Source organism: Haliaeetus albicilla, chromosome 8, assembly GCF_947461875.1.
Source record: "Haliaeetus albicilla chromosome 8, bHalAlb1.1, whole genome shotgun sequence".
In the NCBI taxonomy this organism is placed as follows: Eukaryota; Metazoa; Chordata; class Aves; order Accipitriformes; family Accipitridae; genus Haliaeetus; species Haliaeetus albicilla.
Window position 1 is genome coordinate 34,548,772 of NC_091490.1, and position 16,083 is coordinate 34,564,854.

The following is a 16,083-nucleotide window of genomic DNA, read 5'->3' on the forward strand; positions in this document are numbered from 1 at the left end:
GTGCTTTTGATTCCTTTCAGCCCAGCAGCTTATATGTATGCATACTCATAGAATTTGAAACCATTTTTTTGTAGTAACATCTAAAGTCAGAATTTAAAGACAAGTTTTATTAACATGGTTCGTTTACATTGATTTAATCTCTAAGAACTAAATGGAGACTTTGCTCTCAAAGTGTGTTATTCTTCAGTGCCAATAAAACACTTCAGTATTATGAGTTCTGACAAAGAGAACATCTGATGAAATGAAAAAAAACATGGTATCTACCCCTGCATGCATTTTTCTAAATAAAATTGTCCTGTTTCTTGTGTGGAAGAAGTGGCTTTGTGATATGCACACACAAAAAAAAAAAGATGCTGTTTTAGCAGTCATGCTGTTTGTATGAATAAAAGTATATGTAATACATACAATTTATAATGGAATCCAACAGGAACAGGTTGTACCATTCTCTCGGTCCGGGGACAAGAGTGTCACGAAATGGCTATCGAGGCCGCATGAAGGCCAGCAGGTACAATCCCCACTGCACACAGAGGTGTCAAACTTTCCCTCTGGTGTTGGTGATTTGGTTTGGTTTAATAATTAAGTGGGTGTTTTCTGACGTTATCTTTCTAACTTGCGTGTCAAAATAAAGGTAGAGACCTTTTTCTTCAGACTTAAAGCTTTCCTCTTCTATGACTTAATCTGTATTGCCATAAGGGCTTTTCTGGTCTGCAAATCCAAATTCTGAACCATTGGATCTTTATATCAAGGCTTAAAGATGTTCTACCAGAGGTAGCTTTTAACTGTCTGCCACTGTGTAGCAGTGCTGGTAGCTCTCATGTGGACAACAGAGCTGCTTCTTGTGGTAATGGATGGCTTTCAAGATGTTTTCTTTGCTGGCAGTTCTGTATTGAATTTCTTTTCCCCCCTTCCCTGAAATCAGAGATATGCCTAAAATGAGTAATGCGTTAAAATTGGCCCGAATTTATTATATACAGTATTATTTGCAAGCTGACAGAGTAATATAACTGATTATTATGATTAATTAGAATACAAATTCTGTCTCCAGCTGTGTGGCACTGTAGTTGGGAAAGAGATGGCCATTAACTATGAAACTCTTTTCATGTTAAGAAGCAAGCATTGTCTCACTGAATTAAACTCATGTTCACATCTATCAATGTCCAAAATTGTCTCCATATCATCAACCTCAGTGGGTGCTGCAATGAAAATGTTTGCTGGATTTCCAGTTCACCTTGAACGTTCATGATTGTTAGGATGGATGAAACAACAAACTCTGGCTTACTTCAAAACGAGTTTCAGGCACTGTTCAAGTTCTTGGCTTTTCTAGAAAGCTGCTGAGTTTGGCAATTTAGTTATATGCTCTGATTGACATTTAATTAAATGATTCCTGTTGTAATTTTTTTCTCATTGAAAATGTTTTGTAAGCCAGTCAGCTTTGTAATTTTAATAAAGCTAAGTTTTCTTTTCACAGTGCTGTATCTGGCATTTGTTTTGGCCCATTGCTTTTAGATCCTACATAGGGTAGATGATTAGTAGAGCACCAGATGCATTAGAACACCTTAAAGCTGTGGTTTGGGTTTCTACTTTTTATTACTGCTCCTGCCCACTCTTCTTGCTTTCAGATATTTTAAAGATTGTGCATGTTTGAGCTCTGCTTCAGTTTTGATGTGCTAATGATTCCAGTGTTTCTAACAAAAAAGTAATCTTTCTTGCAAGGGCTGAAGGAGAGGCTTTAACAGCAACTGTATGAGTGTACTTCAAACATTTGCTTTTTAAAATTAATTGTTCTTGTATTTCAGTTGTGTCTTGAGTTTTAATTTTTTTAATTAAGGATTACCTGCTTGGCTAATTAATTTTTCTGATCACTTTTGCTCGTGAGTGTAAATTCCACAGCAGCAGTTCCTTGTAACAGCTGAAGTTTTTTTCCACAATGAAGTCCAATAAATAAAAAATTGACATTTCTAAAGTAAAATACAGATGTTTGGATTAGTTTGTGGTATTGATTGGAAAACTACTTTAGGAAAATACTTTTTCACACAAATCTTCACATGCTCCTTTCAGCTCCCTAGAATCTGAAGATTTGGCTGTTCATTTGTATCCAGGAGCAGTTACTATTCAAGGTGTTCTCAGAAGGAAGACTTTGTTGAAAGAAGGCAAAAAACCTACAGTAAGATTTTTTGATTCGTTTTGTCACCTTCTTCCTTTGCCCAGTTATAAATGCAATAACATGGCCATTGTGCAACTAATTCAAGTGTCTGATATCTCCTCTGCCTTGCTGATTAAGGTTTAGGGTCACTGCTAGGGTTTGCATTCTTCTGTTTGGTGGATTTATTCAGTTTATAAGGCTACACCCATAATCTAGGAAATAGAAGTATAATGCTACATAAAATTTCTTACAACTACTGATGACTTTAAAAGAGAGGAGCATGTTTTGTCCTCTTGAACAGTAGGTGGATTCTAACAATTTATCAGTAGATAATAACCCTTAGCATTTGCATTGCAAATGCTTGATTATGAATTATGAATCAAAATACGTTTTCATGACAATGGGGGATACCTTATGGCAGTACATAAAATGGAAAAGGGACAGATGTACTCTAACTCAATGAAGCATTCAGTAAGGGTTGCAGAAAGTATAGAGTAAGATGCAGAAAATTTTTCTCAGATTAGTGAGGAAAGGCACATGTTCTTTCTGCTTTCTAGATTTTTAGTGCATTCATAGGCCTACACGAATAACATGGCTGATGGTTTGGCTGGACAGTTAGTGCTGTCATGTGCTTGCAGGATGATGCCTGCTATTTTACAGCTCAATATTATGAAACATTTCACTTATCTGTTGCACTTCTGTTTTTTTCTCTTTTCTCTCTAGGTAGCATCTTGGACAAAATACTGGGTAGCACTGTGTGGAACCCAACTCTTTTACTACGCTGCAAAATCTCTGAAGGCTACAGAGAGAAAACATGTATGCAAAACAGACATATTCCAGTATCATCTGCCAAAATTAAAATGTGATTTCCTGATGTAAACACTGAGAGTAGTTCAGGACTTGCATAATTTCTAGTCAGCACTACCCTGTCTTCCAGGCAGTCAGTCACCTCATATGGATATGCCCTAATGGAAATATCATGCACATTTATATGCTACACCAAGAACATTTGCTTTGCATATGCCATGGGTTGAATTTGTTGGTCTATAAGGAAGGGAGCTATGTTGTTGGGTCTGTCTGCTTTTCTAAGGTAGAAGTCGTATCTTTTGATGATCTCTTGAGTTTTGCAACAGTTTGTTGCTACTTGAAATCCACATAAGCATTGATGTGGGAAGACTGAGAAGTCACTACACAGGACATTAAACATGTACTGATTTCATATATGGCGTAAAATTAGACTACTCTTTTTCTTTTCAAGCCTGTAGTACGTTAACCACGACGGAATACAAAACACTTCATATGTTAAGCAGAGAGCTAGCATATCATATGATGCTGGCTTTCCTTTTATTCGCTGCAACTTTATTTGAAAGAAGCTAAAAATATTTTGCTTATGTGGGGAAGTAGTAAAAGGATTTTCTGTAGATGTTCCAGGGATATTATGATGTGTGTAGTTCCTGTGTTCACTGGTTAATTATAATGAAAGAGGATGCACCAGAGATTCTGTTAAGAAACTGGGTAAAATTTGAGATACTTGGATCTTTTTCCAAGTTCATTCACTACTCGGAACCATTACTGGTAGTTGCCTTGGCTAGTGTTTCAGCTTAATTTATGGTAACAGTCACTGAAAAACATTTGCTTTGCATAAAGCTTATGTAATTTACAAACTGTGATGTGCTTCTAGAATCCTTATAAGGGGACTATCTTATTTCTTTTTGGTACAAAATACTGTTTTCGTATCCTAACATTTTTTATGTTCAGAGGGTAGAGATGGGAAGCTTAAGATTTCTGATTAGTAGACTCCTGGATATTTGAATTTTCTGTGTGGAACGTTTGTGTGTAATGTTGTCTTAATCTACAAAAATTTGAGTATTTTCCACTTTTATTGAGTAGTTCATTAGGAAACAGTATTCTAACACTCAAAGTATTTTAATAATAGTTAATTACTTGTAGAATAGAAATATTTGCATTGTTTCTTTGCCATCATCCATCTGCCCCATCCCTACTAGCTTTGATTGCTTAGGTGAAATTGAAACCAATCCTACTTAATTTGTTTGTCTTGCCAGTTGACAATACTAGCCCAGACCAAAGGGCTGTTAGCCAAGCAGCCTGTCTCCTGGGTGTCCTTAGAGAAGTGTATGTGTTTCAATGCATTGGCCTCTGGTATCAGTGAAAACCTTATAGAAGGAGTCTGTCTCATTAAAAGTAAAGATATTTGGAAAGAGCAGACTTGTAAACTGTTATGAGCAGAAATGCAAAGTATTAAAGCAAAAGCAAAAGAAAGAACCAAGAGAGAACTTGTGCTGGCATTATGTCACTAACAGGTAGTTGCTTGTTTTTTCTGGAAACGTTGAGAAATGGAAAAGAAATTTTTTGTAATGTCAGACTTTGTGCTTTTGTTACTGAAGTGATGCCCTTAGGCTTTATGCCAAAATTGCATTTTGTTTTCTTTTAAGAATAGAATATGCATTTGTGAGTCTCTTGCCCACTGTCTGTCAAAGTACTGAATGATGGAAGACTTCATCATACTTGTACTTATTCAATCAGAAGCTTTTTCAGTATTGTGTATAAATATTTTAAAACAATCTAAATAACGTACGGGTTTAGAGAACTTGGAAAAATTGCACAGCTGGAAATTAACTATATTGAATTTTTACGTGGTCCATTTGCTTATACGTTTCCTTCAGAATAACAATTTTAATAATTTAAATGGTCTTGCCCTTTCTTTAGGAAAAGTAAATTAAGTAAAAAGGTAACAAATGTAAACATCAAGTCTGGTATCTGATCCTCTTGAACCTCTATTACTGCAAAAGCCTTTACTTTTGTCTTGAAATGCAGTCATATCTGTTTAGAATGCTCTTTCAAAAATTATTTTCTGAACCTATTGAATTGACTTTTAATACTCCCCAAGTCCCAGATGTGTTGTGATACCTACAACAACTGAACTACTAGTGAACAGAGACTAGTGCCCAAGAAGCACTATCTGTCTCGCATCCTTACGTTCCCATGTTTATTTGTCCAAGGATGTGCCAGAAGACCAATAACAAAGTTTGCAGACGGAGGCTAGGAGACATTCAAGTCCATAATGCTGGCAGGATTACCCATCAGAAGCCTGCTAGCATTATGGCTTGCAAATACTGGGCGGAGTTTGAGCAGTGCAGTTCCCAGGAAACGGAGATGGTGGAGCGGTAGTAAAAAGCAATGACTGCTAGAGCAGATTTTATTTTTTTTAATATTTGGCTTTATGAAATTGGACTGAACTATCCAGTGCAACCTTGGATTTGTCTGTACACAGCTGATATCTTGCTTTTAGCTTTTTAGGGCAGCAAACATATTTTGTTCTCTTTGTGGATGCAAAGCATGTTATGGTCTGATTTCGTTTCCCAGGTGGTCATGGTTAAAACAGTGTAATACCTGTTAGATGTGGTTTGGATTGTCTTTTATTTAAACAAATAGTTCACAGTGAATGCACACATGCTTCTGCACCAAAGGTCATTAGAACACAGAGTGTAATCTTTATGCTGAAATTAAGGTGGAAAATAACCCGGTAACTGCTGTGGAAGGCTGAGGTTGGGGGATTAAGGGGAGAGGCTCCTGTTTATTAAACAGCCTAATAATAGGTGATCAGTAACTTTGTTCAGCTAGTCTACCTATGTTATACTTTTAGCCTCACTATTGATGGGTTAGATTTCCATCCATTTCACTGCAGGGTTATTGTGCAAAGCCTCGGCTTTTGTTCTGGAGTCTGTGAAGTTGACTTGTCAAGTGTCAGGCTTCAGGTCACATTTGGTTGCATTTTCAGAAAGAAAGTTAATCAAGAGAGAATAAACTGTCAACCACCTGTAGATAGCTAGTACATGAGTATGTATTCACTGCACAGATGCTGTCCAGTGATATCCTAAGAGGTCTGTTCTGCAAAATAAAGATATTTGAGGCTAGGTCTAGGTTTTGCTTTGTTACTGTCCAGATGAAATGGATAAAAAGGATGATCCTGTCTACTTTGAAGCAGGTTTCTTTTTTCAAAGATTGATACATTTGAGATTTACCTAGGTAAAATATTCCAAGCATCTTCTGGAGCCATGTAAACATCTGTCTTTTCAGCTTCCTTTCTCAAGGCCTGTGTGACATGGAAAGGAACGCTGGCAATGAAAAAGTCAGTCTGCTATATAAAGTTTCCTGGCTAGAGCTCTCATGGTAAATGTGTCTTGATTACAGGCATGCTTTTGACTGTTCTGCTGCTGCTATTGCTTCAGGCAGCTGAGACTGAGGACTTGGAATGTGCCGACACTCAAAGCTCTTCCAGGTTTATAGTAGCCAACCTCTTTGGAAAATTACCTCATAAAAATCCCAGTGTAATCCTGCAAAAAGGGCAAGAAGTCCCCTCCCTTTTAGACATGGGCAAACCAGCTCTTCTTCTCATGCCTATGGTCAAAGACAAAGAAGCGCATCCAGTATAGCATGTGTTCTAGATGTGAATCTAGTCCAAAGGAAGAGGCTGCTGTAGATACCTGGATGTGACAAACTTTCTTGTGCTGCATCTACTTAGAACAACTACTAAATATAATGAGCTATTTATTTTAAATAGTGAACAGGTTTCAGTTATTACTACAGTAATAGGAAATTGTCTATAATGAGCATGTGAACTTTAGAGCCCAGAGATGTGATTCAGGAGAATGAGAGGAATGTGTGTAGAATGCTTAAGGTTTTATCTCATGCTGAAATGGCACCCACAAACAAGCCCCTGTGACAAAACTATAGCACTTGTGCACCTTTAAAAAGGACAGTAGTAAAAATAGCCAACTTAAAATTAGTCTTAAAGAAAGCATTCACCCTGAAAAATATGAATACACCCATAAAAAAAAAACGTTTATAGTGATTGGGCTGGAAGAACCTTGCAAATTTCTGTGGCAACATAGCATGCATGAGAGATTTTTCCATGTTTGTAGGTACTTGGAAAAGCAACAGAAACTTCTTGAGGCTTTGTGCTTGAGCATGAACCCTCGTTCATTCCAAGCCTTGCATTGTATGTTATGTTCAGAATTAGACCCATTTACTGCCACTCTAGAAAACTTGGTAGATGTTGCTCAGGCACTTTCACTGAAATACCCTGATAAAGAATGCTGTCACTCTAGGAAGTATGTTCCACCACTGAGGAAATTATTTGAATATTAGAAAGATGTAAAATCTCAGCAAGAGATGAGGAGGAAGAGATTTGTAGGTGCCAAAAGGTTGGAGTGAAAAGTCTCTTCAGAGATTAATTCAGAGTTTTTGATTCAAAGATTTATGTATAAATGCCTTTGAGCTCAGACCAACAACAAAAACAACAGAATTTAGTTATGTGAAGCCTAGCACCAGAGCTGTGTAGTTTTCTGTGCGTATAGTAAGAGTGTCATTCCAGTGGCCTGTGTAAAAAAAGCAGAGAGGAACTAGGGACATTAAATTACAATGAAGCTTTCATTCCCTTCATGTTAACAAAGCAGACTTGCTGTTAGCAAGGCTCTATGCATCAGTGGAGAATGAACTGCCCAGGGGGACTATGTAAACATGGAATACAAATCCAGCTGTGCACAGGGATGGAAAACTGACATGGGTTTCAAGTGATGACGGATTGATGCTGGCAGGAAACACTTTCGTTGTGTGGAGCTTTTTACTTTTTGGAGAAGTACCATGATTAACTAATTGGTTTGAATAAACTGAAAAAACAAGCAAGCTCTAGCAGTTTTGATTGCATGGTAATTTCACGTATTGTATACCAACTGTTACGATATATAACTAAGATAGGAAACTGCAAATGTGCTATTTTCATGAAACTCTAGAAATGAGTGCAATTCAAGAGATACATTGTTGATCTGTAGCCTATTAAAACCACTTTGTGACTCACATTTCCACCTCTGTGAAAATGACCTACTAATGCTTTGTAGAACTACTTGGAAGCTTGCATTTTGCAGGTCCCTTTTTAAGTGCAAGTTGTCATCTTATTTTTCAAGGCAGTGTCTTCAGTGGGTCCATAGCAAGTCCTGAATATATACTTACTTTATTTTTTAAGAACTTACGAGCTACATCCTTATTTTATTCTCTTTCCCCATCTTTATTCCTTCTTTCAGATAAAATTCCTTAACATTTTTCATTACTGACCGGAATCTTCAAAGAAATTTTAGCTTCTACTTGGAAAGAATTTATGTTATCCAGCCCTCACTGTAATGAAATGTTGTCTGATAGAGCTTTATAATTTACTACTTCTTCTTATGAGGTGTTACCAAATCTGTCCACCTCCCAAAGGCAGTAGAGTTCCTTAACTTCAGTATATGTGGCTCTACGGGTTTTATGAGGAATAGTCTTTTCCCACAGTTTTATCCACAGTAATATCAAAAAAAGGGCATCAATTTTGAAATTTGGCAGGCAGGTCTTTCCTAAGAACAGTCATCATCACTTCTACGCTTCAGCTATCTGTACAAGCATCCCTTCAAAGTTTCCAAGCTTTTCTATTTCCACTGACGTTACACAAATGTCAGCTGAACATGACTGGTAGGAACTTGTGATGGAGTGGTTCCTGCAAGTGTAACTATGGCAACATAAAGAGGGCAGTACACAGATGACACGTTCAAAAGTTTATAAGATATAGAGAGACTGGACTCTTAAATTATTTTGAACTTGGTTAAAATACTTTTTGTTTCAAATATTGGTCTTAATATTTGTTCATTTAAAGTTCTAATGTATTTTAAACTGAGGTTCAAAATGTAGCCTGTTGCACAAGTCCCAGACAGATCAGCTTACTTGGACATTGAAAGTCTCCAGTTAATCTGTGGCATGGATTAGAATAACTGACATTAGACTTGCAGTGGAATTTTATTTGTAAAGTAATTGTATTCCCATATAGAGAATATTCTTATAAACTTTTACTTCGCTTGTGATACCCTCAAACTTATCTGCAGTAACACTTCCGTTTGCTGCATGAGAGTTCTAGATTTGTAATGGTAAAGCAATATTTCCAAAATGAAACAAAAGATTTTTGATGCTTAACGTTGTAAATCTGCTATGTGGCATTAGAATGAAGAATAGAAGTGTTCCAGAACTATAAATTCATTTTAATGACTTCAAATGTCCCTGAGATTGTTTTAGCTTTATCGTTTCTAATAATGTAATTAAAGAGAGATCAAAATTACTGTGCTAATGAAGAGGTTAGAATAGGGATTTCACAAGACAGGAGGAAGACACATCTGATAAGGATAAGCATATAGCAGAGTTGGACCTTTTGGGCAGAGAAGGGAGGTAAAGCAACTGCAAAGGGTAAGAGTGCTGGGATTGATGAAAAAAGGCTGTGTCAGACCCATGAATGTAGAAGAGGAGATTTGGCAGCTAAAGATTTGAGAGAAACTGAATTAATTGGGTATTGGGGAGTGAATGGGACTGCCTGAGCAGGTAATGAGAGGTGAATCATGAGGGTCTACTAATAGATAAGCAAGGAAACCAAGGAGAAGGAAGCTTGTGGTTTGGCAATGAGTTGGATTTAATGGGCAAGTAGACTGGAACTGAGAGGAGAAGCTGGAGAAGTAGAAAATAATACTGACCAGGTAAATGAAAAAGAGAGTGAGACCAAGGAGCTGTCAGGAGAGGGGCTTGTGTAGCAGAGACAGGTATTGTGCTTAGAAGAGACCTAAGTTATACATCAATGTGAGTAACACCTTCAACAGGAAAACCCTATAATTTTGAACATCTTGTCAATAAATGACCACATTTTGTTCTGCGCACTTGTTTATTCAATCTACACCCTCATTTGGTCCATGTCATTCATCAGGTCATAATATTTAATTACACAGTTGTGTTATCTTGTCCACAGAACTCATGTTATGTGTAATTACAGACTGTTAACAATAATTAATGCATATTAACTTTCAATAATTATGGCACAGACAAGTTTAATTCTTCTGTTGGTTAAAAGTGTAGGGATTAGTTTTGCATTTGTTAATGTACTTTTTTGAACTATATGTACACATGCGCAATAATGTGGTGAGGAATGCTCTTGTATTCATACAGTGCAGTTTAGATGGCTGTTGACACCTTTTGAGGGATTGTGATATTCCTTTTAATTTGTTTTGAATGTCATTCATTGTGGTAAGTTCTGTTTTCACTAATTCCATATAAAATTCATAAACTTCCTTAATTATATGAAGTGCTATGCTTCTTTTGAAGTTATTCTGTGTCTTTAACAGTGTCACTGAGAACAACTGTCCTTTTGCATACTTGTTCTGTGCAGTGCAGTCAGTCTGGCTGAAGCTTCTTGTTTTACTTTAGTTTACATCTCTGCTTGTATTTTCAGTTCAAATCCACGCCGAGTAAGAATGTGTCAGTGGTGGGCTGGATGGTGATGATGGCAGATGACCCTGAGCATCCAGATCTCTTCTTATTGACTGATTCTGAGAAGGGTAAGCAATGCTAGCACCAAGAGTGCAGTGATTCCCAGAATAAACATTTGCTTCGCTGAGGTATTCATAATTGGAAGGATGTTACCTTTCTCTTACTGAACTGCTCTCTGATGTGTCATGTTTGCCGTTAGAATGCAGTGGGAACAGTTGTCCATGGAGAATCATTAGACTCTTCATTAAGTTCTAAGAACTCTCCAAACTCTAACAACTCCACTTGTGATTTTTATTGGAAGTATTCATCTGTATTCTTTTACACTGTATTTAGACCACTCAGAGGCATTTTCACATATGTGAAAATGTAAGTAACAATTAAAAAAAAAATAATCAATATTCAGCTAACACTAGATGCTTGACCACTTCTCTCTCCTCTCCAAATGAAAAACAAAACCCAAACCAAACAATCTGTTCAAATGTAGCACTATTACCAGGAAAAAAAACCCAAAAACTAAGATCTTGACTGTTTTGCAGAGAAGCCTTGGATTTCCATTACTGCAAGGTAATGCCCTGGTTTCAGTTTAAACTGTGAAGAAATTGTTACTTTTCCATAGCACTTCAAACGATGCAGAAGGAGCATCATTAGAAGTTCTGATAAAGGAGCTTAACATTATTTATTGCATTGTCAACTTCAAGTCTTAGTACATTTTATTTCCAAGCATCTATTCTAGCACCACTGATATGTGGTGTAGATTGAGTGCTTGTCAGCTTAAACTCAGCAATGGCAACCTGGAATGTTTTTGTAGTACTTGGCTTTTCTGAACCCAGGCAAGCACTGTGTAACACCAGACACTGAAAATACTAGTCTGAAATGTATCAATGTGTTTAGGAACAATTTTCAAATATTTTCAAATCTTGCTTTCTAGAGTGCATTTCAGTGTTATCTTGCACTTCATTTAAAAAGTATGAAATGGTATTATAAACAAATTGCAATAATGGTAATGAACAAAACCATTTTTTTTGTATGGTTCTGAGAAATGTTTTGTTCTTTCCTAGTTGACACTCGTGTTAGCTGAAATCTAGAATGTTGGAAAGGAAGACACTTCTCTCACACTAGGTCAAACAATGAAGTTGCACCTATTCCAGAAAAGGTGTAAAGTTATATGAACCTCCTGCTTACATCTCTTCATAATGTTTTAATTTAGAGTTATTTGAACACGGGTAGGATTTAAGTGTGTAGTATTGTTTGTGTTTCTTTATCAGTTTTCTCTCCACCTTTCTCACTTAGGAAATTCATATAAATTTCAAGCTGGAAACAGGATGAATGCGATGCTCTGGTTTAAACACCTGAGTGCTGCCTGCCAAAGCAACAGACAACAGGTGAGAGCAAGATGCTGAAAAGGAGTGTGAACTGTTAAGAGCTGAGAATTGATAGATCTCCAAGATGACCAAACTGTAACCAATAGCTTTGTATGAAGAGCAGTCTGCTCTGAGCAGCCTATACATTGATTTCACATGCTTAACTGATTTGCCTTAGCTTTCCTGTTTGACCCTTTGCAAACAAGTCCTCGGAGCTTCTGTGGTAATGAAGAAAGATTTGGGGCTATCTAGAGGCTAATTTAAAGCAATTGGGGAAATGGAAGGAATGCTGTAAAATATCTGTCTGAGTGGCAGTATTTTTGTCATTGCCTATTTTAAAAAGGCTATTTTATAGTTACATAAAAAGCTGTAAACCATAGCATTCAATATCAATTCCAGATAACTCTCCTGTAGTGCCATTTTTTCAGGTCTTGTGCATTCATGTTTTCTGTTGTTTGTATGTATTTCTAAAATGTATTAAAAAAATAGTTTAGTCCTGGGTACATTTGGCAGACTTTGAAAGGAAAAGTAGAATTTTCCATGAGTCAGAAAGGAAGATAAGACTACTCTGACCCCTATTAAGTTCTTTTGCCATATAAGTTCTTAGTGACCTTTTTCATCAGCAAAATCCTTTTTAAGTTACCACTTTGTCTTCCTGAAATCTCCCTTTTCCTTTGCACATTTGTTTATGGAGTTTCCAGAGCAAAAGTACTACTGAATTTCAAGGGGAAGCAAAAGGACCTTTCCATATCCTTCTGTGCTTTCTTGTTCGGTTCTGCTTTTGAGAGAAATCTGAAGAATAAGGAGGGTTGCAGAACCTCCCTTGAAAGTATTTGAGATGGTGCAAAGGAGAGGAAATTGTGTTCCTGGCTGGAGAATGTGGGAATAGTAGCAAATAGCGGCAAAGAGTTTGCAAGAAAGTGGTGACTTCCAGGCAAGCCTGAAAACTGCCCTCTGAGGACAGCTTTTATTCAATAAGGCTTAACAATAGTATTTAATGCAAACTTGTTTAAAGCATTCAGCCCCTAACTTGTGCAAAAGCAGCAGGCTTAAGGGTCTTGGCGGGGCCTCCTGTGGAAACTATGACAGTAAAGTGAAGATAAGTGTAGGAGATTTTAACAGAAAAAAGGAGGGGAGGATTAATGAAAAAAAACTACCACTAAAAGGCCAAAACCCCTGCTACCATAATTCATTGCATATTTTCTGTTTCCTGGCATGTTGTGTAGTTTTACTATATGGGTTCTTGCAGCGTAGTTGCTCCCATAGAAGAAGTGGTGCTTCACTCAAACATTAGGTTACAAAGGTTAGTTTACCAAATGAGTTAAAAAAAAAAAAAAAAAATCCTCTAAAATTTTTCTTTTGATTGTGATTTGGCTCCTGAGCAGTGCTTTCCCTAGAGGAACTGTTTCCCTAAGGTACTGTTTAAAATGGAAGATCTTATTTGCTTGTTAACAGTATGACTGCCTAAGAAAGGTTGGAAGTTTAAATGCACTTTCAATAGAGTATAGACACCTACCCAGTTGAATAATATTGGGAACTATTTTAATAGATGTTATTTTTAATTTTAATGGTGGAACTTTAGCTCAGTTGATCATTCTTGCTTCTACAGGTAAATGGTAAATGCAAAGCAAGAAATGCTTGCTTCAAATCTGACCAAACTGGGTGTTTATTGACAGTCATCAGGAATGTGGTGTCTCTTTAATAACCTGAGTAAACAAGAGATGTTGCTGTCAGGCAAACTCCTGATGGGGAGAAAATGGGGAAGTAAACTAATGTAATGCAAAATAGCTTTAATCATAATGGAAGAGAGTGATGTCTACAGCAGGCATTCAGGTTTCCTATGGGAAAAGGCCAGGCAAGTGTTTATGCCTTGTTTTTTTAAATTAGTCTTAAAAATACTAGAGGGCCTACATCAATCACTGACCTGTGTGCCAAGAATTCTCTAGCTGGGACTCAAGTGAGAAGGTTCTGCTTGTGTAGTTTGGTGCTGAGATTTACCATGTTAAAGTTCTTTGGCTAACAACTTAAATCTTAAATGTCATCAAAATTAATAAGATCCATGGCCATATAATAAAATTATAAACCATGCAGCAGTTTAATATTTTGGTTATACCTGGATTTTCTACAGCTCTAAGTATATTTGTACTGCCAAATGATAGTTGCATTCCTCCTCCCCTTTTTTTGCAACAGAACGAGCATTAATGATCTGCATTTAAACAGGTGGCTAGTCTGTGAAACAGTGGAATGTTAAGTAGCTACTACCCAAAGTAAAATCTGCTATCATTTATATTTTGTTTTCAGGTTCCTGCCAACTTGATGACCTTTGAATAATAGGCTACTTCAAAACAAAAAAAAAGAACAATTTGAACCATCTCATAATTGAGAACGAGGTCCTGATGAAAAACGTGCCAGCTGTATTCTGTGCCAGAACAGAGCCTGTCAACTCGATCCCTGAACTCTGGAGCCCTGAACAAAACCACTAATGGTTGGGGAGTAGAGTCCCCAAAATTAAAAATGGAGTTGCAACATGAATTGCCATGGACCATACTTCGTTATATTCTCTGAACTGACCTGTGGAAACCACTGCCTTAAAGAGTGAAAGGAAAAACAACATGAAACACCAAATAGTGTGTGTGAAACTTCTGGCGGTGCTGTGCTTGAGTTAAATAGATTGTAGCTAGTTTGAGTTTCTTTTAACTTTATACTAATTTTGAAAATAACTCACCTTTTTAGGCATTCTTAAGAAAACAAGTGAACTGGTATTTCGGAGTTGTATCAAAAGCTATGTATGAACCGGGTGAAAGAGGTACTACATGTTCTAGAGATGTTGTTTAGACTATACCAGGAATTCTCAAGGGGAGCTTGTCCCAGGAACACTTAGCCTGCAGCAGTGTTGTTTCTCTCAGACCTGCAAGTATAAGAAATGTAACAACTGCAAGTTTAAAATAACAGTAAGCTTGCAAGTGTTAGTACTGTATGGGGGCCATATTCCTTATGAGTGGCACAAAGGCTGAGTACTTACACAGCAAAAATTTTTTTGGTACGTTACTACCTAATTCCTGGTTAAAAATGTAGTTCACGTGTTTTGGGTCGTCAGTGTGTGTGTGTGTGTAAGAGACAAAACTGAAAGCACTATTGGGTCAGAACTGAGTGTTTTCTTCCCATTTGTTTCTACACCTGTCACTCTCCTACATACAAAGGTTGAATGATGAAAAAAACAACACCTGGGTATAGCTCACTGAGACATTTTACTTCAACATTTTACTTCTCAGTTATCAGTTAGGGACCACTGTTAGCGTATGGTGTTTCATAATATCACTTAAGATCTGTGTTTTAAAAAGATAGAGGCACAATTTCAAATTTTCATGTTCTTATTTGGCAATAATTGATTTTAGTATCTGTCTTGGTCAAAGTAGTTGACATTGTGTGGTATTGATAACATGGCCTAAAGCAGACTTTACATACAGAAGCTCTTTTGATCTTCAGGCAAATAATTAATTAGAAGGTAGGATAACCTAAGGAGAGAAAAGGTGTGGGACTATCAAAATTCCATCATTGACAGGAATAATTCTTGGTCACTGAAATTATACACTGAGAAAAACATTATGGTTGTAAAAAGGGAGCCATGCTTTATATGTGTGTTTTATGCTTAAGACTTGGATTCTTGCTTTATTTGGGTTTCCTTGACATCACCTAGATAGTTTCCTGGATGATCAGTCTTTCTTTCATCTTCAAAAATACAATCTTTGTAAAGCAAGGAAACATTGTCCAAAATATGACTCCGATACCAGAACTTTGAAGTCTGTGAAAAAGTAGTAACTGTTCCATTGACATTGTGGTTTAGTGGCCATAAATACGCTTGCAGATTCCACCATGAATACTCCTTTTTAAAAAGAAACAAGCTACCTACCAGTCTGTGGCAGAGTTCTCTGACTATCTAATAAAGGTTTCTACTAGTAGTTATTATTTTGAAAATGTACAGTTTGTTTATTGCATCTGAGTAGAAGCCTATAAATTCACTTGCTGTTTTTTTTCCAGAGTCAAATTTCTTAATGGAAATGATTAATTTCTTATTTGGGGGTGGGGGTGAAGGGGGGTGAGAGGGAGGGGGCAAAAAGAAGGTTAATCCAACCTCACAGTAGAAAACCGAAACAAAACACAAAAAGCCCAACCACTTGGTGACGTACAGTAAAGGATAATAGGCTGGTTTATGTTTCCAAGAATTGT

The 16,083-nt window shown here is 36.9% G+C and overlaps 1 protein-coding gene across 9 annotated transcripts in view; it reads left to right on the top strand.

Moving 5' to 3' along the window:
* Positions 1-15,819, top strand: part of RALGPS2 (Ral GEF with PH domain and SH3 binding motif 2) — a 128,440-nt gene extending 112,621 nt beyond the window's left edge. For 8 of the 9 annotated variants that reach the window (XM_069789682.1, XM_069789678.1, XM_069789679.1 and 5 more), the window contains 6 exons: positions 428-505; positions 2,059-2,164; positions 2,867-2,959; positions 10,458-10,563; positions 11,786-11,877; positions 14,158-15,819. In XM_069789682.1, the coding sequence (XP_069645783.1) occupies positions 428-505; positions 2,059-2,164; positions 2,867-2,959; positions 10,458-10,563; positions 11,786-11,877; positions 14,158-14,187 (505 nt within the window). In that variant the 3' untranslated portion in view covers positions 14,188-15,819. The remainder of the gene's footprint in view (positions 1-427; positions 506-2,058; positions 2,165-2,866; positions 2,960-10,457; positions 10,564-11,785; positions 11,878-14,157) is intronic. The other variant, XM_069789674.1, reaches the window with a different exon arrangement.
* Positions 15,820-16,083: the final 264 nt, after the last annotated feature.